The sequence below is a fragment of the Oncorhynchus kisutch genome, linkage group LG28, assembly GCF_002021735.2.
Source record: "Oncorhynchus kisutch isolate 150728-3 linkage group LG28, Okis_V2, whole genome shotgun sequence".
NCBI lineage: Eukaryota > Metazoa > Chordata > Actinopteri > Salmoniformes > Salmonidae > Oncorhynchus > Oncorhynchus kisutch.
This window is the reverse complement of record NC_034201.2, coordinates 16518175-16542782: the sequence shown is the minus strand read 5'-3', so window position 1 is coordinate 16542782 and position 24608 is coordinate 16518175. Positions and strand designations below refer to the sequence as shown.

The following is a 24608-nucleotide window of genomic DNA, read 5'->3' as shown; positions in this document are numbered from 1 at the left end:
AAAAGTGTTACAAAATGTGTGTGTGTGTGTGTGACTGACTGTGCCTCACAGAGTATATTTCTCACAGGGAGAGAGAGAGAGAGTGTGTGTTTTATCAGCTCCATGATGACTTATTTACTAAAGAATAATTAGCCGAGTACAGAGCAGTCTCACTTATGAACATGCTTTGTCAGCCTGTCCCATAAGCCTGTCTGCACTGGGTGTCAAGCCCTGGCCTTGGTTATCTTTGTTTTCTTTATTATTTTGGTTAGGTCAGGATGTGACATGGGGGATTTATGTGTTTGTTTGGTCTAGGGGTTTTGTATGTTTATGGTGCTGTTTCCTTTCTAGGTAGTTTTGTATGTCTATGGTTGCCTAGATTGGTTCTCAATTAGAGGCAGCTGTCTGTCGTTGTCTCTGATTGGGAACCATATTTAGGCAGCCATGTTCTTTGGGTATATTTTGTGGGTGATTGTCTTCTGTCTTTGTGTCATTGCACCAGATAGGACTGTTTCGGTTTTCACTTTTGTTGTTTTGTATTTTGTAGTGTTCTCATTTATCGTCGTTATTAAAGATGTTGAACACTAACCACGCTGCATTTTGGTCCTCCTCTCCTTCCCAGAAAAAAAAACATTACACTGGGAGCGGCCATCGTTGCTGTGGCCTGCTTTTTCCACACCTACAGTTGAAGTCGGAAGTTTACATACACTTAGGTTGGAGTCATTTAAACTTGTTTTTCAACCACTCCACAAATTTGTTGTTAACAAACTATAGTTTTGGCAAGTCGGTTAGGACATCTACTTTGTGCATGACACAAGTCATTTTTCCAACAATTGTTTACAGACAGATTATTTCACTTATAATTCACTGTATCACAATTCCAGTTGGTCAGAAGTTGACTGTGCCTTTAAACAGTTTGGAAAACTCCAGAAAATGATGTAATAGCTTTAGAATCTTCTGATAAGATAATTGACATAGTTTGAGTTAATTGGAGGTGTACCTGTGGATGTATTTCAAGGCCTACCTTCAAACTCAGTGCCTCTTTGCTTGACATCATGGGGAAATCTAAAGAAATCAGCCAAGACCTCAGAAAAAAAGAAACAATAGTACCCAAGTATAAACACCATGGGACCACGCAGCCATCATACCGCTCAGGAAGGAGACGTGTTCTGTCTCCTAGAGATGAACATACTTTGGTGAGAAAAGTGAAAATCAATCACAGAACAACAGCAAAGGACTTTGTGAAGATGCTGGAGGAAACAGGTACAAAGGTATGTATATCCACAGTAAAACGAGTCCTATATCGACATAACCTGAAGGGCCACTCAGCAAGGAACAGGCCAGTGCTCCAAAACCGGCATAAAAAAGTCCTACTACGGTTTGTAACTGCACATGCGGACAAAGATGGTACTTTTTGGAGAAATGTCCTCTGGTCTGATGAAACAAAAATAGAACTGGCCATAACGACCATAGTTATGTTTGGAGGAAAACGGGGGAGGCTTGCAAGCCGAAGAACACCATCCCAACTGTGAAGCACGGGGGTGGCAGCATCATGTTGTGGGGGTGCTTTGCTGCAGGAGGGACTGCTGCACTTCACAACATAGATGGCATCATGAGGTAGGAAAATTATGTGGATATATTGAAGCAACATCTCAAGACATCAGTCAGGACGTTAAAGCTTGGTCGCAAATGGGTCTTCCAAATGGATAATGACCCCAAGCACACTTCCAAACTTGTGGAAAAATGGTTTAAGGACAACAAAGTCAGGGTATTGGAGCGGCCATCACAAAGCCCTGACCTCAAACCTATAGAACATATGTGGGCAGACCTGAAAAAGCGTGTGCGAGCAAGGAGGCCTACAAACCTGACTCAGTTACACCAGCTCTGTCAGGAGGAATGAGACTAAATTCACCCAATTTATTGTGGGAAGCTTGTGGAAGGCTACCTGAAACGTTTGACCCAAGTTAAGCAATTTAAAGGCAATTCTACCAAATTCTAATTGCGTGTATGTAAACTTCTGACCCACTGGGAATGTGATGAAAGAAATAAAAGCTGAAATAAATCATTCTCTCTACTATTATTCTGTCATTTCACGTTCTTAAAATGAAGTGGTGATCCTAACTGAGATAAGACATGGAATTCTTACTGGGATTAAATGTCAGGAATTGTGAAAAACTGAGTTTAAATATTTGGCTAAGGTGTATGTAAACTTCCGACTTCAACTGTACATCTGTCTCTATATGATCTTCACCTCATCCTATACCTGACAATAACAACAGACTTGAAGCTACACTCTAACATCTGGCAGGGAGATTAATCATTCAACTTTATCCCACCTCATCAAACCAGCTTCTCCTATCTATGTCTAGTGTCCTCTACCTCTGCTCCACAAACTGCCACACCCTCACATACAGTAGGCCTAATCTCGTGTGGGCAGAAGTGTCTGGTGAACAAGGTTTAGCAAGGCCTACACTATACAGCATCATCATCAATGAATCAGTATGGGCATAGCCTCTGCCGAGTTCCCAACAACAGGATATTCCGGTTTTCAGGTGAAATGGGAAGAGAGCCTGTGACAGGTATTCTGGTTTTGGATGTTAACGTATACCTCAGTGTTAACAAGGCAACATCTTAACTCCTCTACATTTACTGGATTGGTTGAACAGTGCAGAAGAGAATCTCCAGATAGTTTTTTTTTTCTGTTCTCCTCATGACCAGAATGTAAGGTATCTAATTTCAGGATTTTCTTTTATGTCTGCTACTTTAGGTTAGTATGGATGTAATACATTCTGTAGGCCTAAAGTTAAAACAAAAAAGCTATTTTTCCCAATAACTCACTTAACCAGACTTCAATTACATTTTTTCCTAAACAAAATCTGCTATATGGTTATGGTTTGCAAATTTGCTTTGAATGAAATGGTGACCTTGTTTATAAATCCCTGAAGATTTAACCTGAAATTAGACAAGCTGTTACTAGGCCAAATGTTGCTTAACAGAATAGCTGTTACTAGGCCAAATGTTGCTTAACAGAATAGCTGTTACTAGGCCAAATGTTGCTTAACAGTATAGCTGTTACTAGGCCAAATCTTGCTTAAAACAGAATAGCTGTTACTAGGCCAAATGTTGCTTAACAGTATAGCTGTTACTAGGCCAAATGTTGCTTAACAGAATAGCTGTTACTAGGCCAAATCTTGCTTAAAACAGAATAGCTGTTACTAGGCCAAATGTTGCTTAACAGTATAGCTGTTACTAGGCCAAATCTTGCTTAAAACAGAATAGCTGTTACTAGGCCAAATGTTGCTTAACAGTATAGCTGTTACTAGGCCAAATGTTGCTTAACAGAATAGCTGTTACTAGGCCAAATGTTGCTTAACAGAATAGCTGTTACTAGGCCAAATGTTACTTAACAGTATAGCTGTTACTAGGCCAAATGCTGCTTAACCTGTTTACCTGCTTAACAGAATAGCTGTTAGTTACTAGGCCAAATGTTGCTTAACCTGCTTAACAGAATAGCTGTTACTGGGCCAAAAGTTGCTTAACGGAATAGGCGAATAGTCTTCTTTCCAATGCAATTCAAATGGAACCCCTCTAGGGGTTGAACTGGGATAGCCAATATCAATACGCCTAGGCTAGTCAGTGGTTGAGATGTCGCCAAAATTGGTTGCTTTTTAAAGAAAATGTCAAAATGATTTAAATGCCACTGTGTCTACCTGTCTCAGGTCGAGTCTCTTGCCTTCTTGTGAAGGAGTGGGGGATGGGAGAGTTATTTGAATGTTTTCAATTCAGGTTTGTTCGTTGTGATTTGCAATTTTACCAACTCATTGCAACAGATCCTGACACAGACCATCCGTGTGACTACTTTAACTTTAGAATGTTTTATAACAATTTGGAATATGCATAACTTGCTTCTTGGAACTGGCATCGACCAGCTTGGAGTTTCTATTTGGCGTCAGTGCCTAGCCTTGGTATCTGAGAGAGCCTCTTTGAGACCGTTTGAATTAATGCGTTATTGCTGCCACCCTGTGTTTGAAATCTCTATTGCACCTGGACCATAATTGTTGTTTGTCCACCAATATGCATTGGTCTGGTTCAAATGTATAAATAAACCATATGCTGAATGGAGGACCAGTATTATGTGTCCAGAGGGCTAAATACCATTCTGGAGTAGGCCTAGATCACTTGGATTGACCTTGCCTCAATCCTCAGCGTCACCAAAGAAACCAACAATGGCAAAACATGTTTTATTAATGCTAATTTTATATTATTGTAATGTGACAGTCACCACCCATCAATCTTCATATTGTTCCTCCATTAGTAAAATACAAATATATAGTGATCCCTCATCTTGCCAAGGTTTTGATGTCATAGGGATGTCCCTGGGTCCAATCATGGCTGTCTCTGGTCAATGTCTGGAACAAAAAATATAAGAACACATTTAGATATTGATAATAGCTCACGTGACCATAATGTGCCTAAACTTTAACGCCTATTATATAGGCTATGTTGGTCTGATTGTCTCAGTCAATACACCATTACATGACCTTGTTTCAAGGTTCAGCGGTGTTCACAGGCCTGTAGACAAGACAAAAACAAGACAAACCATCGAACCACGGACCGAGTGTAGTAAGACAATGTGTGTATGTTTATACTGTATGTGTGAAACACTTGTACGGGAGGTTGTTTTTCTTTGTTCATGTTCAACGTTTCCTGTTTTAGCACTGATGAGTTCAACGATTGTGTATTTACTTACTTTGCATGACCCTTCCAACAGCTGAGCTTTTTACCTGTGTCAACACAGAGGAACACAGTCAGACACTCACAGTGAAAACAGACGAAGCTTACACATCATAACCGGCCCACTGAACAGCTTTCGTATTTCTCCATCTCCCCTTCGGAAATGTCATATTAAATGCAGAACGACAGCACTTTTCACTTAGATTGTTCACTAAACCAACAGTCTCCCAAATGCTTGTCCCTTAATACATAATTCAACAGCTACTTCACCAAGGCTTCTTTACAGTACCATTGTATCCTTATTCGAGGAAATGACACATTTGAACATTTTCCTTACAAGCTAATTCATGTTAGGCATGTATCTGAGGCAGAATGGGTACCCATTGGGTATAGGCATGTTCTAGGCTTGTTCCTGACATTTCTTTGGCCTGGAGGACACTACTCACTGAAGATGATAGCAATTCCCAGGCAGAAGAACACAGCAGCAAAGATGAGCCCTCCTCTTCTAAGTAAGGGATAGTCTGAGAGGAAATGAGACACAAATAACTCACTGTGGTGAAATGGAAGAGGAAAGACTACGTAACTATTGTGACCTTGAAGAAATAGAGAACGAAACTCATTTGATCCTCTATTGCCCTTTCTATCACAATTTACACTTGCTCTGATTCCAGAAAGCACACCAGATATACCCTGGCATTATGTGGCTGAGGGATGAGGAGAAGCTGAAATTGTTTTTTTTTGTCCATTGTGTATTTCTGTTTGTCGAATATTCAGATAAAGCCTGGAATAAAAGAAAAAGTGCTACCTATAATTAAATTGCACAAATATTTAGCTGCTATGTGGTAAATGGTTTGTGTGTACAGTTGAAGTCGGAAGTTTACATACACCTTAGCCAAATAAATGTAAACTTTTCACAATTCCTGACATTTAATCCTAGTAAAAATGTCCTGTTTAGGTCGTTAGGATCACCACTTTTTTTTTAAGAATGTGAAATGTCAGAATAATAGTAGAGGGAATTATATATTTCAGCTTTTATTTCTTTCATCATATTCCCAGTGGGTCAGAAGTTTACATACACTCAATTAGTATTTGGTAGAATTGCCTTTAAATTGTTTAACTTGGGCCAAATGTTTCGGGTAGCCTTCCACAAGCTCCCACAATAAGTTGGGTGTATTTTGGCCCAATCCTCCTGAGTCAGGTTTGTAGGCCTCCTTGCTCGCACACGCTTTTTCAGGTCTGCCCACAAATGTTCTATAGGATTGAGGTCAGGGCTTTGTGATGGCCACTCCAATACCTTGACTTTGTTGTCCTTAAGCCATTTTGCCACAAGTTTGGAAGTGTGCTTGGGGTCATTGTTCATTTGGAAAACCCATTTGCGACCAAGCTTTAACTTCCTGACTGATGTCTTGAGATGTTGCTTCAATACAGTGGGGCAAAAAAGTATTTAGTCAGCCACCAATTGTGCAAGTTCTCCCACTTAAAAAGATGAGAGAGGCCTGTAAATTTCATCATATGACAGACAAAAATTTCCTCAACTATGACAGACAAAATGAGAAAAAAATCCAGAAAATCACATTGTAGGATTTTTTATGAATTTATTTGCAAATTATGGTGGAAAATAAGTACAAACAAGCAAGATTTCTGGCTCTTACAGACCTGTAACTTCTTCTTTAAGAGGCTCCTCTGTCCTCCACTCGTTACCTGTATTAATGGCACCCGTTTGAACTTGTTATCAGTATAATAGACACCTGTCCACAACCTCAAAGGACACCAGAAACAAAATTGTAGACCTGCACCAGGCTGGGAAGACTGAATCTGCAATAGGTAAGCAGCTTGGTTTGAAGAAATCAAATGTGGGAGCAATTATTAGGAAATGGAAGACATACAAGACCACTGATAATCTCCCTCGATCTGGGGCTACACGCAAGATCTCACCCCGTGGGGTCAAAATGATCACAAGAACGGTGAGCAAAAATCCCAGAACCACACGGGGGGACCTAGTGAATGACCTGCAGAGAGCTGCACACTACACTGCCAAGGACTCAAAACCTGCAGTGCCAGACGTGTCCCCCTGCTTAAGCCAGTACATGTCCAGGCCCGTCTGAAGTTTGCTAGAGAGCATTTGGATGATCCAGAAGAAGATTGGGAGAATGTCATATGGTCAGATGAAACCAAAATATAACTTTTTGGTAAAAACTCAACTCGTCGTGTTTGGAGGACAAAGAATGCTGAGTTGCATCCAAAGAACACCATACCTACTGTGAAGCATGGGGGTGGAAACATCATGCTTGCGGCTGTTTTTCTGCAAAGGGACCAGGACAACTGATCCGTGTAAAGGAAAGAATGAATGGGGCCATGTATCGTGAGATTTTGAGTGAAAACCTCCTTCCATCAGCAAGGGCATTGAAGATGAAACGTGGCTGGGTCTTTCAGCATGACAATGATCCCAAACGCACCGCCCGGGCAACGAAGGAGTGGCTTCGTAAGAAGCATTTCAAGGTCCTGGAGTGGCCTAGCCAGTGTCCAGATCTCAACCCCATAGACAATCTTTGGAGGGAGTTGAAAGGCCGTGTTGCCCAGCAACAGCCCCAAAACATCACTGCTCTAGAGGAGATCTGCATGGAGGAATGGGCCAAAATACCAGCAACAGTGTGTGAAAACCTTGTGAAGACTTACAGAAAACGTTTGACCTCTGTCATTGCCAACAAAGGGTATATAACAAAGTATTGAGAAAAACTTTTGTTATTGACCAAATACTTATTTTCCACGATAATTTGCAAATAAATTAATAAAAAATCCTGCAATGTGATTTTCTGGATTTGTTTTCTTCTCATTTTGTCTGTCATAGTTGAAGTGTACCTATGATGAAAATTACAGGCCTCTCTCATCTTTTGAAGTGGGAGAACTTGCACAATTGGTGGCTGACTAAATACTTTTTTGCCACACTGTATATCCACATAATTTCGCCTCCCTCATGATGCCATCAATTTTGTGAAGTGCACCGGTCCCTCTTGAAGCAAAGCACCCCCACAACATGATGCTGCCACCCCTGTGCTTCACGGTTGGGATGGTGTTCTTCGGCTTGCAAGCCTCCCCCTTTTTCCTCCAAACATAACGATGGTCATTATGGCCAAACAGTCCTATTTTTGTTTCATCAGACCAGAGGACATTTCTCCAAAAAGTACAATCTTTGTCCCCATGTGCAGTTGCAAACCGTAGTTGGTCTTTTTATGGCGTTTTTGGAGCAATGAAGAGGCGACTCCAGGATGCTGACCTTCTAGGCAGAGTTCCTCTGTCCAGTGTCTGTGTTCTTTTGCCCACCTTAATATTTTATTTTTATTGGCAAGTCTGAGATATGGCTTTTTCTGAGCAACTCTGCCTAGAAGGCCAGCATCCCGGAATCGCCTCTTCACTGTTGACGTTTAGACTGGTGTTTTGCGGGAACTATTTAATGAAGCTGCCAGTTGAGGACTTGTGAGGTGTCTGTTTCTCAAACTAGACACTCTAATGTACTTGTCCTCTTGCTCAGTTGTGCACCAGGGCCTCCCACTCCTCGTTCTATTCTGTTTAGAGCCAGTTTGCGCCTTTCTGTGAAGGGAGTAGTACACAGCGTTGTACGAGATCTTCAGTTTCTTGGCAATTTCTCGCATGGAATAACCTTAATTTCTCAGAACAAGAATAGACCGACAAGTAGCCGAAGAAAGGATTTTGTTTCTGGCCATTTTGAGCCTGTAATTGAACTCACAAATGCTGATGCTCCAGATACTCAACTAGTCTAAAGGCCAGTTTTATTGCTTCTTTTAATCAGAACACCAGTTTTCAGCTATGCTAACATATTTGCAAAAGGGTTTTCTAATGATCAATTAGCCTTTTAAAATTATAAACATGGATTAGATAACACAACGTGCCATTGAAACAAAGGAGTGATGGTTGCTGATAATGGGCCTCTGTACGCCTATGTAGATATTCCATAAAAAATCTGCCGTTTCCAGCTACAATAGTCATTTACAACATTAACAATGTCTACACTCTATTTCTGATAAATGTTATGTTATTTTAATGGACAAAAAAATAGCTTTTCTTTCAAAAACAAGGACACTTCTAAGTGACCCCAAACTTTTGAACGGTAGTATAGGTATATTCTTTTACTGCTCTAGGGATATAATTATTGTTTGAACAACCTTATTTACTATTATGTATAGATTTTTCCCTAAACGTTTTTCACTCTCTATGCGACGCGCAATGCAGAGAACACCAGAAGAAGAATGCTCATTTAATTAAAACAGTGAATTATTTTCATGTTTGTTCATGTGTCAATTAATCCCATAAGGGATGGGTTGCCAACTGGCGATTTGACATGAAAATACTATTTATTTCATTAATTCGTTCATTCATAGCACAAGATATTATTCAAGCTAACTTAATTTTCCACATGCACATTACTAACCAAACACATATTCCATCAAACACTCTACACTTACCATAGTTAAAGTCGTAGTCTGAGATGTCATGTGATGTTTCTGAGGGAAAGGCAGAAGGAAAGACCATTCAAATGAATACTCAAAGAACATTTCAAAAGAAGAATGAGTATCAATTGTTGAATGACAGTTTCTGCAACTAAATGCAACAATATCATAATGAAAAGGAAATCATAATGAATAAAAAATCTGACAATAAAATAGATATCCTTGATGTTCATTTAGTGTATAACAGGATCAATTGAAGTAATGATAGAAATGGAAGACAATGGATTCAGTCGTACCTCCACCCATAGTGTCTGTGTGTCAGGATCTTCAGTTGGACTGAGTTGAGACTCTACTGAGATAGGCAGTGTGAGGTAGAGCTATTACAACAGCAGCAAAAAAATGTAGAATTGACTCTGTTCTCTCCTGTGCATTCATGGACACGCAGACACATACACAACAGTGCACAAACAAACATGAGCGCACACGCACGCATGCACACACAAACACACACACCAGACACATTAACAGGTCAACAGTGCATAGCCATATATTCAGAGTGATCTTCTGTCTTGTTATCTGACAAGGTCATCAACAATCCTGTAAATAGAGTAAATAGATCATTGATAAACTCTCTGAAAGCCAGTCCCAGATAGACAGAGACATCCAGGCTAGACTAAACACTAATACATGTCTAGTGGGGCTGTCTGTACTCTCTGAAAGCCAGTCCCAGATAGACAGAGACATCCAGGCTAGACTAAACACTAATACATGTCTAGTGGGGCTGTCTGTACTCTCTGAAAGCCAGTCCCACATAGACAGAGACATCCAGGCTAGACTAAACACTAATACATGTCTAGTGGGGCTGTCTGTACTCTCTGAAAGCCAGTCCCAGATAGACAGAGACATCCAGGCTAGACTAAACACTAATACATGTCTAGTGTGGCTGTCTGTACTCTCTGACACACTTTATTCACTGTATTATTTTGAACAGTATCTCAGAAAGCATGCAGGTGTGGATCATGTGAAGTACAGTATTGCTCCATTACCTAGCTCAGGGAGTGAGCTCTGGGTGAGTGAGTAGTTACATTTTAATCTGATGTGAGGTAGAGGTCATTTAAGGGTATCTTGATATCTTCTCATGTGATCAGACTGGAAGTCAGGGGTTGAGAAGCCCGATGGCAAAGGCACGCTGTTCACCGGGTTTAATAGCTTGGGTCAAACACCAGTGTTAAAGTTGACTTTGAAAATGCATAAAACACAGTCAAACTCTCAGTTAAACTTTTAAGACCACAATGATTACAATGAAGAAATCTCTGTTTGGGTCATCTATGATAAGATGACACACATTATCTGTCTAATGTCTCCGGGCCAATGGACTTGAACTAGTTTAGTAATTGCCACCAATGGAAAGTTAAAGGTTGGAGAATGAGGATAAGATACAATGGGAATGTACTCTTCAATTGGTTAAGCATGATGCAGTTGTACAGACAATAGAGCCAGATACCAGAGGTTGAGCCTTGAAGGACACACTAACAGCAGTGAAAACACATCAATACATTCTGAGATAAAGAGAGGACTAGGGCACCGAGCTGACAAACAACTCTCTAGGAATGAGAAAACCATCTGGATGTTTGGTCATTTAGAGAATAAAAAATAATTTTCTGTGTTTCTTTTGTATAATGTGATATTTTACACACACACACACACACACACACACACACACACACACACACACACACACACACACACACACACACACACACACACACACACACACACACACACACACACACACACACACACACACACACACACACACACACACAGTGTTGTTTAACTAACCTTGAGGGAACACAATTCAGTCCCATCCAAAATCCTATTTTCCCTAGCCCCTAGCCCCTAACTCTAAACCTAACCTTAACAATTACCCTAACCTTAACCCTAAACCTCCCCCAAAAACCTTAACCCTAATCCTAATTCTAGCTCCTAACCCTAAAACTAACCCTAGCTCCTAACCCTAAAACTAACCCTAGCTCCTAACGCTAAACCTAATTATATCCTTAACACTAAAGCCCCTGTAAGTATCCTTTGACCTTGTGGGGACCAGTCGTGGAAAAAGTTCCCATGAGTAAAGTATAGATAACTTTTGTTATTTATTTAACTAGGAAAGTCAGTTAAGAAGAAATTCTTATTTACAAGAACAGAGGGTTAACTGGTCTAGGAACAGTGGGTTAACTGGTCTAGGAACAGTGGGTTAACTGGTCCAGGAACAGTGGGTTAACTGGTCTAGGAACAGTGGGTTAACTGCCTTGTTCAGGGGCAGAATGACAGACTTTTACCTTGTCAGCTTGTCAGTAACCTTTCAGTTACTGGCCCAATGCTCTAACCACTAGACTACCTGCTGCTAGGGTACCTACAAGCACTTAATGTTTCCCTCTACAAAACTGCAAAAGAACAACTGACTCTTATGCATAAAAAAAATACATTTGAATGTTGTTTTGAGGATGTGATCAAGGGAGGGGTGTTATAAGAAGAAGTTACTCAAGTAAAAGTGAAAGTCACCTAGTAAAATACTGCTTGAGTAAAAGTCTACAAGTATTTGGTTCTAAATATACTTAAGTATCAAAAGTAAATGTAATTGCTAAAATATAGTTAACTATCAAAAGTAAAAGTATAAATAATTTCAAATTCCTTATATATATTAATTTAATTTGAGTCAGATAGAGCCCGTAGGGATGACCATGTGTTCTCTTGATAAGTGTGTAAATTGGATGCTTTTCCTGTCCTGCTAAGCATTCATAATGTACTTTTGGATGTCAGGGAAAATGTATGGAGTAAAAAGTACAATATTTTTTTTTGTAAAGTAAAAGTTGTCAAAAATATAAATAGTAAAGTACAGATACCCCGAAAAACTACTTAAGTAGTACTTTAAAGTATTTTTACTTAAGTACTTTACACCACTGGTGGGGCCAAAAAATATGTCCCCAGTTGGTCAACATTTTTTGGGTTTACTTCTGGTCCCCACAAGAATTCAGTACCAGTCAAAAGTTTGGACACACCAACTCATTCAAGGGTTTTTCTTTATTTTATAATTTTCTACATTGTAGAACAATAGTGAAGACATCAACACTATGAAATAACACATATGGAATCAAGTAGCAAACAAAAAAGTGTTAAACAAATAAAAATATATTTGAGATTTGAAATTCTTCAAAGTAGCCACCTTTTGCCCCGATGACAACTTTGCCCACTCTTGGCATTCTCTCAACCATCTTCACATGGAATGCTTTTCCAACAGTGTTGAAGGAATCCCACATATGCTGAGCAATTGTTGGCTGCTTTTCCTTCACTCCAATTCATCCTAAACCATCTCAATTGGTTTGAGGTCAGGTGATTGTGGAAGCCAGGTCATATGATGCAGCACTCCATCACTCTCCTTCTTGGTAAAATAGCCCTTACACAGCCTGGAGGTGTGTTGAGTCATTGTCCTGTTGAAAAACAAATGATAGTCCCACTAAGCGCAAACCAGATGGGATGGTGTATCGCTACAGAATGCTGTGGTAGGCATGCTGATTAAGTGTGTCTTGAATTCTAAATAAGTCACTGACAGTGTCACCAACAAAGCACCACACATGTGGAGATCATCTGTTCACCTACTCTGTGTCTCACAAAGACACAGCGGTTGGAACCAAATATTTCTAATTTGGATTAATCAGATCAAAGGATAGATTTCTACCTGTCTAAGGACAATTGCTCTTGTTTCTTGGCCCAAGCAAGTCTCATCTTCTTATTGGTTTTTGTAGTAATTTGACCATGTAGGTCTGATTCACACAGTTTCCTCTGAACAGTTGATGTTGAGATGTGTCTGTTACTTGAACTCTGTGAAGCATTTATTTGTGCATTCTGAGGTGCAGTTAACTCTAATGAACATATCCTCTGCAGCAGGGTCTTCCTTTCTAGTAACAATGGGTCTTCCTTTTAGTTGTGGTCCTCGTGAGAGCCAGTTTCATCATAGCGCTTGATGGTTTTTGCGACTGCACTTGAAGAAACTTTCAAAGTTCTTGATATTTTCCGGAATGACTAACCTTCATGACTTGAAGTAATGAAGGGCTGTTGTTCTCTTTGCTTATTTGAGCTGTTCTTGCCATAATATGGACTTTTTACCAAATAGGGATATGGGTATTTTACCAAATAGGGCTATCTTCTGTATACCACCCCTACCTTGACACAACTTAACTGATTGGCTCAAACTCATTAAGAAGGAAAGAAATTCCACAAATGAACTTTTAACAAGTCACACCTGTTAATTGAAATGCATTCGAGGTGACTACCTTATGAAGCTGGTTGAGAGAATGCCAAGAGTGTGCAAAGCAGTCATCAAGGCATAGGGTGGCTACTTTGAAGAATCTCAAATATAAAATATGTTTAGATTTGTTTTACACTTTTTTGGTTACTACATGGTTCCATATGTGTTATTTCATAGTTTTGATGTCTTCACTATTATTCTAAAATGTAGAAAATAGTAAAAATAAAGAAAAATCCTGGAATGAGTAGACTGGAACCATATGTTCTCAGAACGTGAGTCGACCTGTCGAAACCTTTGACTGGTACTGTAGCTAAACATGTTCATACACACGCGCGCGCACGTACGCACACACACACACACACACACACAATTACAACTGAAGCTGTGTTAGTTCCTATGCTAATTGATGTTGAGGAAACAGCTGACAGACATTCCGTGTGTCAGAGCAGGAACTTCCCTCTTTTAGTTTGTCATTGAGGCCTGTTGGAGGGTTAACAGATGACTTATTCACAGGACTACATCCATCAACCATCAGCTTCCATACATCTGAACTACACTCATGTACTGAGGTCAGTGGAAAATCCATACACTACACTATAGTCAATAGACAATTACACTCTCATTCTCATTAACTATTGATTATGAACAGAAGAATGTTACCCATAATCATTCATGATGTTGAATCATGCGTTTAGAGTATGATTTAACAAAGTAATACATTCAAACTCAAATAATTACAAAATACATCTTCATTTCAATTGACACAGTCATAGAGATGGAAAAGCAGAATTTATAATTCAGTTGTATTACACCAGAAAGTGCACATGAGTTGAAAAGCATCAAGGAATCATCTGTGCCATTTATTGTGTCATGTTAACCTATTTAAAAATGTAAAAAAATCTATATTTCACATCCTTCAACTCTCAGCAATTCTGAACAACAACATTTGGGGAAATGACAAGTGGAATCAGCAGGAGTGTCTTCGTGGTAATGATCAATTGGTGGATATTGCAACTATTGAATCTGAATTTGGTGAATTACTATCAAAACCCAAAATATATCAACCAAAGATTCTCCTGTTTCTATAAAGAATTGTACACCTCTGATTGTAAATTCACACCAAACCAGATTGAGTAATTTTTTTAAATGTTAGAACTCATCTTTACTCAATTTAGGAAGCTGGCTTGCTGGGAGCCCACATCACTCTCCATGAACTCAAAAGGGCATTGGATAACATAAATAAAGGCCCTTCACCTGGTTGGGACGGTATTCCTCCTGAGGTCTGTTTAAGATTTTGGAACAAATTAGGTTCACTGTTACTTTACATGATTAACACAGCCGTTCACAAAGGTTCATTTGGAAGGGATGTAAATACGGCACTAATTTTGTTTTGATAAAAAGAAAGGTAAGGACGCCACCCAGTGCTCTCACTAACACCCTCTTATCATTGATAAACGTAGATATGAAACTATTTTCAAAAATTCTGTCATCCTGTCTTGTCAGCGATTGGGTGCAGAGTTATAGCGGAGGCAGGCGCAGGACACCCTAGAGATTGACTTTGGGAGGGTGAATAGTTACGCTCAAGTTTTCTGTTTGTTGTCTTATTTCTTGTTTGTTTCACAATAAAATATATTTTGCATCTTCAAAGTGGTCGGCATGTTGTGTAAGTCAAATGATACAACCCCCCCCCCCAAAAAATGTTTTAATCCAGGTTGTAAGGCAACAAAATAGGAAAAATTGCAAGGGGACACACTTATCAAGAGAACATCCCTGGTCATCTCTACTGCCTCTGATCTGACAGACTCACTTAACTTTATTTCTACATTTCTAAATTATGTCTGAGTGTTGGAGTGTGCCCCTGGCTATCTGTAGATTTTTTTTTTAAACAAGAAAATGGTGCCGTCTTGTTTGATTAATATAAGGAATTTGAAAGAATTTATACTTTTGCTTTTGATACTGAAGTATATTTGAGCAATTACATTTACTTGTGATACTTAAGTATATTTAAAACCAAATACTTTTAGACTTTAATCAAGTAGTATTTTACTGAGTTACTTTCACTTTTACTTGAGTAAGGTTATCAGACCTCAGGATAAGACCCAGATGCAAATAGTTCGATGTAACAAAAGTTTATTACAAAAACAGGGGGCAGGCAAACGACAGGTCAAGGGCAGGCAGAGGTCAGTAATCCAGGGCAGTATCACAAGGTACAGAATGGCAGGCAGGCTCAGGGTCAGGGCAGGCAGAATGTTAAAAACTGGGAAAACTAGAAAACAGGGACTATGGTGAAAACAGGAGTATGGGAAAATGCTGGTAGGCTTGACGAGACAAGACGAACTGGCAACAGCCAAACAGAGAACACAGATAAAAATACACAGGGGATAACGGGGCAGATGGGTGACACCTGGATGGGGGTTGAGACAAGCAAAAAACAGGTGAAACAGATCAGAGTGTGACAAAGGTATCTTTACATTTACTCAAGTATTTCTTGTCTACCCCTTCTGGAAATTGGGATCAAATCCGTAGTGCGGTTATAAAATTTATATGGAAAGGTAAGTGAGCCTAGATACAATTAACAAACTATGGTGTCTCCCATTGTCCTGAAAGGCGTGGTCTTCACTGATATATCCCATAAACAATGTGTACTTCGCTTTGGTCCTATTATTACACACACAATTTCTAGTTGGTGCAGAATTGAAAAACAACGTAACTGGGAATCAAAATGTCTTGCCCATACTCCAATATTTCACAATAACGCCTTGCAATCTGGACATAGCTGCGGGAGGAAGGGGTGCTGAGAGTGCTGCAGCCCCACCTGATGAATTACCTACCGTGGAATGTGGAATCCGTACCCTTGCCAATATCATGGACATTAACAGTTCCAAGACTTAACAGGTACATACACATTACCATGTTCATCTTTTTTTCAATATATACAATTTAGGTCATCTATGCTGGCCTATTAAGTCCCTTGGGAAACCCAGCTACTGAACCATCCAATGATGTGATTTATAAATCCATTATCTGGCTCCCAAAAGGACTGATCTCTTTAATATACATTAAAGAAACGTTTCAAAAGCTCATATTCTGAGTTAGCCATTAAGAAATGATGGTCAACAGATCTAAGTATGGACAAATATGACCTTGGCATCCCGTAATCCAAACCATCAATTTATACATTTTAAGTTTGTTCACTGACTGTATTTAACACCAAGGAAACGTTCTGCAATGTGATTGGCCCCAACTCCCAACTGTTCGCTGTCTCCCCTAGGCACATTCCTTCACATGATGCGAGAGTGCCCTGCAGTTAAATGCTTCTGGGACAAAGTTATACAATTCATTTATAAGTGCATGAATATAAATATTCAATGCTTTGCATCTATTATGTTACTTAACAATGATACAGTGCCTTCAGAAAGTATTCACACCCCTTGATTTATTCCACATTTTGTTGTGTTACAACCTGAATTCATAATTGATGAACTTGTTTAGTTTTTCTCACCCATCTAAACACAATAACCCATAATAACCCATAAAACATGTTTTTAGACATTTTTGCAACATGAATGAAAATTAAAAACAGAAATATCTCATTTACATAAGTTCTCACACCCCTGTGTCAATACTTTGTAGAAACACTTTTGGCAGTGATTGCCACTGTGAGTCTTTCTGTATAAGTCTCTAAGAGCTTTCCACACCTGGATTGTGCAACGTTTGCCCATTGCTGTTTTCAAAATTCTTCAAGCTCTGTCAAATTGGTTGTTGATCATTGCTAGACAACCATTTTCAGGTCTTGACATAGATTTTCAAGTAGATTTAATTCAAAGCTGTAGTTCGGCCACTCAGGAACATTCACTGTCTTTGTAAGCAACTCCAGTGTAAATTTGGTCTTGTGTTTTAGGTTATTGTCCTGCTGAAAGGTGAATTCATCTCCCAGTGTCTGGTGGAAAGCAGACTGAACCAGGTTTTCCTCTAGGATTGTTCCTGGAAAACCCCTGAAATGAGTAGACTGGAACCGTATGTTCTCAGAACGTGAGTCGACCTGCAGGCCGCCAGTTGGGGAACCCTGCAGTACAGGCTTCCTTCTTTTCAGTTTGTCAATTAGGTTCGTATTGTGGAGTAACTACAATGTTGTTGATCCATCCTCAGTGTTCTACTATCACAGCCATTAAACTCTGTAACTGTTTTAAAGTCCCCACTGGCCTCATGGTGAACTCCCTGAGTGTTATGCCGTGAGCGTGTATGGTAAACTCCCTGAGTGTTATGCCGTGGGCGTGTATGGTAAACTCCCTGAGTGTTATGCCGTGGGCGTGTATGGTAAACTCCCTGAGTGTTATGCCGTGGGCGTGTACGGTAAACTCCGTGAGTGTTATGCAGTGGGCGTGTATGGCTGCCGATGGAACTGGTTCCCTTGTGTTTATTGATGATGAATTCTGAAGTGTTTAGGGCTATAATGTCGTCTCGGATTCAGCCAAATGCTTCAAAACATTGTGAAGCCCATTGGACTGCGCTTCATAGTGCCAATGCACAATGACCTGGAGCATACTGCAAAAGCAACCCAATACTTTTTTTAAGGCAAAGAAGTGGAATGTTCTGCAATGGCCGAGTCAATCACCTGACCTGAATCCAATTGAGCATGCATTTCACTTGCTGAAGGCAAAACTGAAAGCAAAACGCCCCAAGAACAAGCAGGAATGGAAGACAGCTGTAAAGGCCTGGCAGAGCATCACCAGGGAAGAAACCCAGCATCTGGTGATGTCTATGGGTTCCACACTTCAGGCAATCATTGACTGCAAAGGATTTGCAACCAAGTAATAAAACTCACAAAATAATTTAGGATTATGTTACTTTTGAGCCCCTAAAATTGAGGGGGCTCTGTATAAACATGTTTGTAATTCCTACACGGTTCACGCAATAACTTTGACAAAACCCTTCAATTAAAGGTGAAAGTCTACACATCTTGCTTGTTTCCTTTCCAATCCATTGTGGCGGCGTACAGAGATAAAATTATGCCAATTGTGTCATTGTCCAAATTCTTATGGACCTGACTGTTTATAGACAGTGTACAAAACATTATGAACACCTGCTCTTTCCATGACATAGACTGACAAGGTGAAAGCTATGATCCCTTATTGATGTCACTTGCTAAATCCACTTCAATCCATGTAGATGAAGGGGAGGAGGCAGGTTAAAGGATTTTTAAGCCTTGAGAAATTGAGACATGGATTGTGTATGTGTGCCTGACCGAAGATTTAAGTACCTTTGAAGGGGGCATGGTAGTAGGTGCCAGGTGCACCGCTTTGTGACTGAGTAGCAACCCTAGTTGCTAGGGGGGGTGAGAAGGGGGGGGATTGAATGGAGACATGTTGACTTGGTGGGGTTGTGGGAATGCAATGGGAGGTTGGGGGGGTGAGAAGGGGGGAATTGAATGGAGACATGTTGACTTGGTGGGGTTGTGGGAATGCAATGGGAGGTTGGGGGGGGTGAGAAGGGGGGAATTGAATGGAGACATGTTGACTTGGTGGGGTTGTGGGAATGCAATGGGAGGTTGGGGGGGGTGAGAAGGGGGGAATTGAATGGAGACATGTTGACTTGGTGGGGTTACGGGAATGCAATGGGAGGTTGGGGGGGGTGAGAAGGGGGGAATTGAATGGAGACATGTTGACTTGGTGGGGTTGTGGGAATGCAATGGGAGGTTGGGGGGGGTGAGAAGGGGGGAATTGAATGGAGACATGTTGACTTGGTGGGGTTGTGGGAATGCAATGGGAGGTTGGGGGGGGTGAGAAGGGGGGAATTGAATGGAGACATGTTGACTTGGTGGGGTTACGGGAATGCAATGGGAGGTTGGGGGGGTGAGAAGGGGGGAATTGAATGGAGACATGTTGACTTGGTGGGGTTACGGGAATGCAATGGGAGGTTGGGGGGGTGAGAAGGGGGGAATTGAATGGAGACATGTTGACTTGGTGGGGTTGTGGGAATGCAATGGGAGGTTGGGGGGGTGAGAAGGGGGGAATTGAATGGAGACATGTTGACTTGGTGGGGTTGTGGGAATGCAATGGGAGGTTGGGGGGGTGAGAAGGGGGGGGAGGTCCACGTCTTTATCTTTTCCTGTTTATGCTGAATTTATTATCAAATCTGTATGTATTTCTTAGTTTTCAATTATTTTGAAGAAACTACAAGTCCAAAAAAACTGCCAGTCTACAGGTACAGGTTTTAAAATTGATAATGTACCTGTAACCCCCCCAACAATAAGAAACAGGCACAGCAGTAAGGTTTATGTGAAGCTGGAGTAACAGGAGACAGGTTATTAGGTTTAGAAGAGGTTGCAGTGTGGTATAACCGGAGACAGGTTATTAGGTTTAGAAGAGGTTGCAGTGTGGTATAACCGGAGACAGGTTATTAGGTTTAGAAGAGGTTGCAGTGTGGTATAACCGGAGACAGGTTATTAGGTTTAGAAGAGGTTGCAGTGTGGTATAACCGGAGACAGGTTATTAGGTTTAGAAGAGGTTGCAGTGTGGTATAACCGGAGACAGGTTATTAGGTTTAGAAGAGGTTGCAGTGTGGTATAACCGGAGACAGGTTATTAGGTTTAGAAGAGGTTGCAGTGTGGTATAACCGGAGACAGGTTATTAGGTTTAGAAGAGGTTGCAGTGTGGTATAACAGGAGACAGGTTATTAGGTTTAGAAGAGGTTGCAGTGTGGTATAACCGGAGACAGGTTATTAGGTTTAGAAGAGGTTGCAGTGTGGTATAACCGGAGACAGGTTATTAGGTTTAGAAGAGGTTGCAGTGTGGTATAACCGGAGACAGGTTATTAGGTTTAGAAGAGGTTGCAGTGTGGTATAACCGGAGACAGGTTATTAGGTTTAGAAGAGGTTACAGTGTGGTATAACCGGAGACAGGTTATTAGGTTTAGAAGAGGTTGCAGTGTGGTATAACCGGAGACAGGTTATTAGGTTTAGAAGAGGTTGCAGTGTGGTATAACCGGAGACAGGTTATTAGGTTTAGAAGAGGTTGCAGTGTGGTATAACCGGAGACAGGTTATTAGGTTTAGAAGAGGTTACAGTGTGGTATAACCGGAGACAGGTTATTAGGTTTAGAAGAGGTTGCAGTGTGGTATAACCGGAGACAGGTTATTAGGTTTAGAAGAGGTTGCAGTGTGGTATAACCGGAGACAGGTTATTAGGTTTAGAAGAGGTTGCAGTGTGGTATAACCGGAGACAGGTTATTAGGTTTAGAAGAGGTTGCAGTGTGAGTGAAATATATTTCTCAGAGTATTGCACAAATAATCTCAACACTGTTTTAGAAAAACAATGATCAAACACATCCTAGTCTACATGATCAACATTATAAGACAGCAGATATCACATCGAAAAATATTTATTGCAAGCTGCTGATGACAATGAATGAATACAAAAACACAAAACACATATAAGCTTAAAGGCACGTAAAGTGAAGAGCCTTCCATTCCCTGCCAGGATTGTAAGTTTCACACCAGTATCAATCTCATTGTCAGGTCCAAAATACATGCTGAGCGTCCTTGGAAGACAGCAGCTGTGGTCACATCACGGTCTTGCTTGCTGGGAGGCGGAGAGTGAATGAACATGTTCAGGATCGTCATACTAATAACGCCATCCTATCTCAACCTTGATTCTGACATTTAAAGATGAAGATGGATATGAGTGCCCTCTGAAGCAGTACAGGTGAAAATTAACTTAATTATTGATTGAATCCCACCCCAGTGCTAAGGTTTTCTGCCTGAGCATTCTCCTCCCAGTGGTCCTGAGAGCTCCTTTCCTTACCTGCATCTTACTGTAAATCCAGGGCAGCAGGCGGCTGACACGACTATAGACCCCCGGTCTGTTTCTCTTGCCACAGCTTTCCCCCCAGCTGGTCACCCCCGCCAGGTACCAGAGCTGGTCTGAGTCTTTACACACCAGGGGACCACCACTGTCCCCCTAGAGGAGGGAGGGAGTGGTAGGGGGAGGGGGAGAAGAAACAGCAGAGAAGGGAAGGAGGGAAGAGAGAGATACAGGGTAAGATTTGTGGACTTCATGTAAGAAACTATGTGGAAGTAGCTACTGCCTGATTGGTCTTTGTGTCCCACTCACCTGGCAGGAGTCCTTGCCTCCTTCCATGTCTCCAGCACAGAACATGTTCTGAGAGACCTTACCATTGTACACTGTGTTACTGTTACACACGCTGGAGTCAATGATGTCTACAGACACCCCCATAAGATTCGTGGAGCCATGAGCTGAACAGCAAACAAATGACATGCAACAATTTAGAATATCACACCAGATAGCATCATGTTTTCTATCCTATGTCTCTTTCCCCCTGCTTGTTCATCCTAATACCAATCACCAGAGGTGTGGACTCCAGTCACAAATATGATGACTTGCAACTCGACTTTGACTTTAACACCAATGACTCGTGACTTGACTTGGACTTGAGCCTTATGACTCGACCTGACTTGATACCCTCCCCAAGCCCAAATATTAAAAATGATGCTATTAAAAAAAGTGTGCAGCGCATTAACTCTTCATTTAACGGATTACAGTTTGGGGTCTTTCTCATGGTTACCCATGTATTTCCATGGAAATTATAATGTTTATTTGGAAAGTAATGAATATATAGATATTTTTAAAAGCATTCATGATTTGTGTAAATGTAAAATACTAACTACTACTCTTGTTAAAAAATATGAAATGGTATTACATTTGGTGAAGAGCACATTATGACTTGTTTAGGACTCGAAACTCAAAGTTTAGGACTTGAGACTTGACTTGAGACTTGACTCAGACTTGCCTGTCTTGACTTGGGACTTGAGTGCAAAGACTTGAGACTTACTTGTGACTTGTAAAACAATGACTTGGTCCCACATCTGCCAAACAGTCCCCGAACTGTCATACCATGTGTCACTCACCTGCCCCCGCTTCTGTTGTCCCAAATCCAGAGGTCCAACATCTTGTTCCAGGAGAGAAGATCTTGTCATAGGCAGGCAGGCACACAGGCTGGATGTTGTCTGAAATAACAAACATAGACATGTTATGATGGTAATAGTGGTATAAACAATCATATAATATATTGTTAGGTTAAAGGTGAACTCACTGGAGTAGTCTACACGCTGTGTGAGTTTGAGAAGGGTGATGTCATAGTTGTTGGTTTTGTCGTCATAGCTCTCATGGACAATGATCTTCTCCACCATATAAGGGCGAGGCAGCACCATCTGAGAAACCATGCCCACATACACATGCCAGTTATTGGGCACCAGGTACGATGAGACCTTCCTAGAGAGAGTAGAGTTGTTAGGTCACTGTCTTCACTGATCCCTGTTCAGCCTAAGCACTGTGCAGTCTTAGCTAGCTCCCTTCAGTTAGCTGTATTCAGTTCCAGCTCTGTAAAGTCCTTGTTATATCCCAGTTCATTTTTGTCTTAGCATTGTTAGGTTTCAAGAGTTTTCTATATTTTCTGTTTCGTATTGTCATTACTGTTCTGCTGTACATTGTTTCAGTACAGTTCCTTGTCCATGGTCTGCGGTGTTGTCTGTTGTACTGACCTGGGGAAGCAGTGGGCTGCTGTCACCACAAAGTCAGGAGCGATCAGCGTGCCCCCGCAGGTGTGAGAGCGCTGAAAGTGGAGGCTGACCTGCCAAGGCCAATCGCCCAGATTCGCTGCTGATCCCCCTATGATTCTGGACACCTTCTGCCTGCCACAGTCTACCATGGGGACAGAGAGAGGGAGTGAGTCGGTCCGTAGTGCTAATACAGTATGGGGATTTGGTCCTCTGTTCATCAGGAGAGCTAGATGAATATCTTTATCGAGCTTGAAAGACCAATGGTTGCCTTTGTGCATTAACTGCGAGAATGTAAAGATTGTTACTCACTGATACACTGCAGGGAGACAGTTTCATTGTTAGGGCAGGATGAGCTACAGAACACAGAAAGAAAGTCACAGTAAATCAGGTCACCATTGAGGTCACATGTTTTCTTCCCCACTTACTCCATCTAATGGTCAAATACTTGGCTCTGTTTGATACGTTTTTTTCTTATCTTATCATAACATACAGTATATGAAAAGTGACATGGTGAATGATGACCAGGTGGTGTCTGAGAAAGTCCCGGAAGAATGCCAAGGACTCCAGCGATCCCAGCCACGGACTGCTCTCTCCACGTTACCACCTGCATCTTAAGAGGCTATTGCACTGACTCTTCACACCTGCACCTTAAGAAACTATTTACACAGACTCCCAGCTAGCACATTTTAGTTACTTGGAAGTTGTGGGAACATACGTTTTTGGTTTCCCATTAATTCTGGGAATTATGCCTTTGGTTCCCTAACCGAAATGATAGGTTATTTGAAGGTAATTAAATAACGTTCTGAGAACATACAAATCCAGTCAAAGTTTGATACACCTACTCATTCAAGGGTTTTTCTTTATTTTTACTATGTTCTACATTGTAGAAAAATAGTGGGTCCTCCTGAGTGGTGCAGGAGATCCTAGAGATCCTGGTTCGAGTCCAGGCTCTGTCGTAGCTGGCCACAACTGGGAGACCCATGGGGTGGCGCACAATTGGCCCATAGTCTTCCCATTGCTCTCTAGCGACTCCTGTAGCAGGCCGGGTGCAATGCATGCTGACACGGTCGCCAGGTGTATGGTGCTTCCGGGTTAAGCAGGCATTGTGTCAAGAAGTAGTGCGGCTTGGCTGGGTTGTGTTTTGGATAAATCACTCACAGTGGCTCTCGACCTTCGCCTTTCGTAGATGAGACTAGACTGTAACTACCAATTGGATACCATGAAAAAGTGGTAAAAGTAAAAAAGAATAATTAAAACTATGAAATAACACATATGGAATCATGTATAACCAAAAAAGTGTTAAACAAATCAAAATATATTTTAGATTTCAGATACTTCATATTAGCCACCCTTTGCCTTGATGACGTCTTTGCACACTCTTGGCATCCTCTCAACCAGCTTCATGAGGTAGTCACCTGGAATGCATTTCAATTAACAGGTGTGCCTTGTTAAAAGTTCATTTGTGGAATTTCTTTCCTCCCTAATGCGTTTGAGCCAATCAGTTGTGTTGTGACAAGGTAGGGGTGGTATACAGAAGATAACTCTAT

General features: G+C 41.0%; 1 protein-coding gene across 1 annotated transcript in view; it reads right to left on the bottom strand.

Annotated features, from left to right (window-relative positions):
* Nucleotides 1–20848: 20848 nt before the first annotated feature.
* tmprss13b (transmembrane serine protease 13b) overlaps nt 20849–24608 on the bottom strand; it is a 37072-nt gene continuing 33312 nt past the window's right edge. The window contains exons 8-14 of the mRNA XM_020463810.2: nt 23371–23414; nt 23044–23203; nt 22596–22774; nt 22411–22509; nt 21596–21738; nt 21287–21442; nt 20849–21064 (exon numbers count right to left, since the gene is read on the bottom strand). Of these exons, the coding sequence (XP_020319399.1) occupies nt 21050–21064; nt 21287–21442; nt 21596–21738; nt 22411–22509; nt 22596–22774; nt 23044–23203; nt 23371–23414 (796 nt within the window). The 3' untranslated portion in view covers nt 20849–21049. The remainder of the gene's footprint in view (nt 21065–21286; nt 21443–21595; nt 21739–22410; nt 22510–22595; nt 22775–23043; nt 23204–23370; nt 23415–24608) is intronic.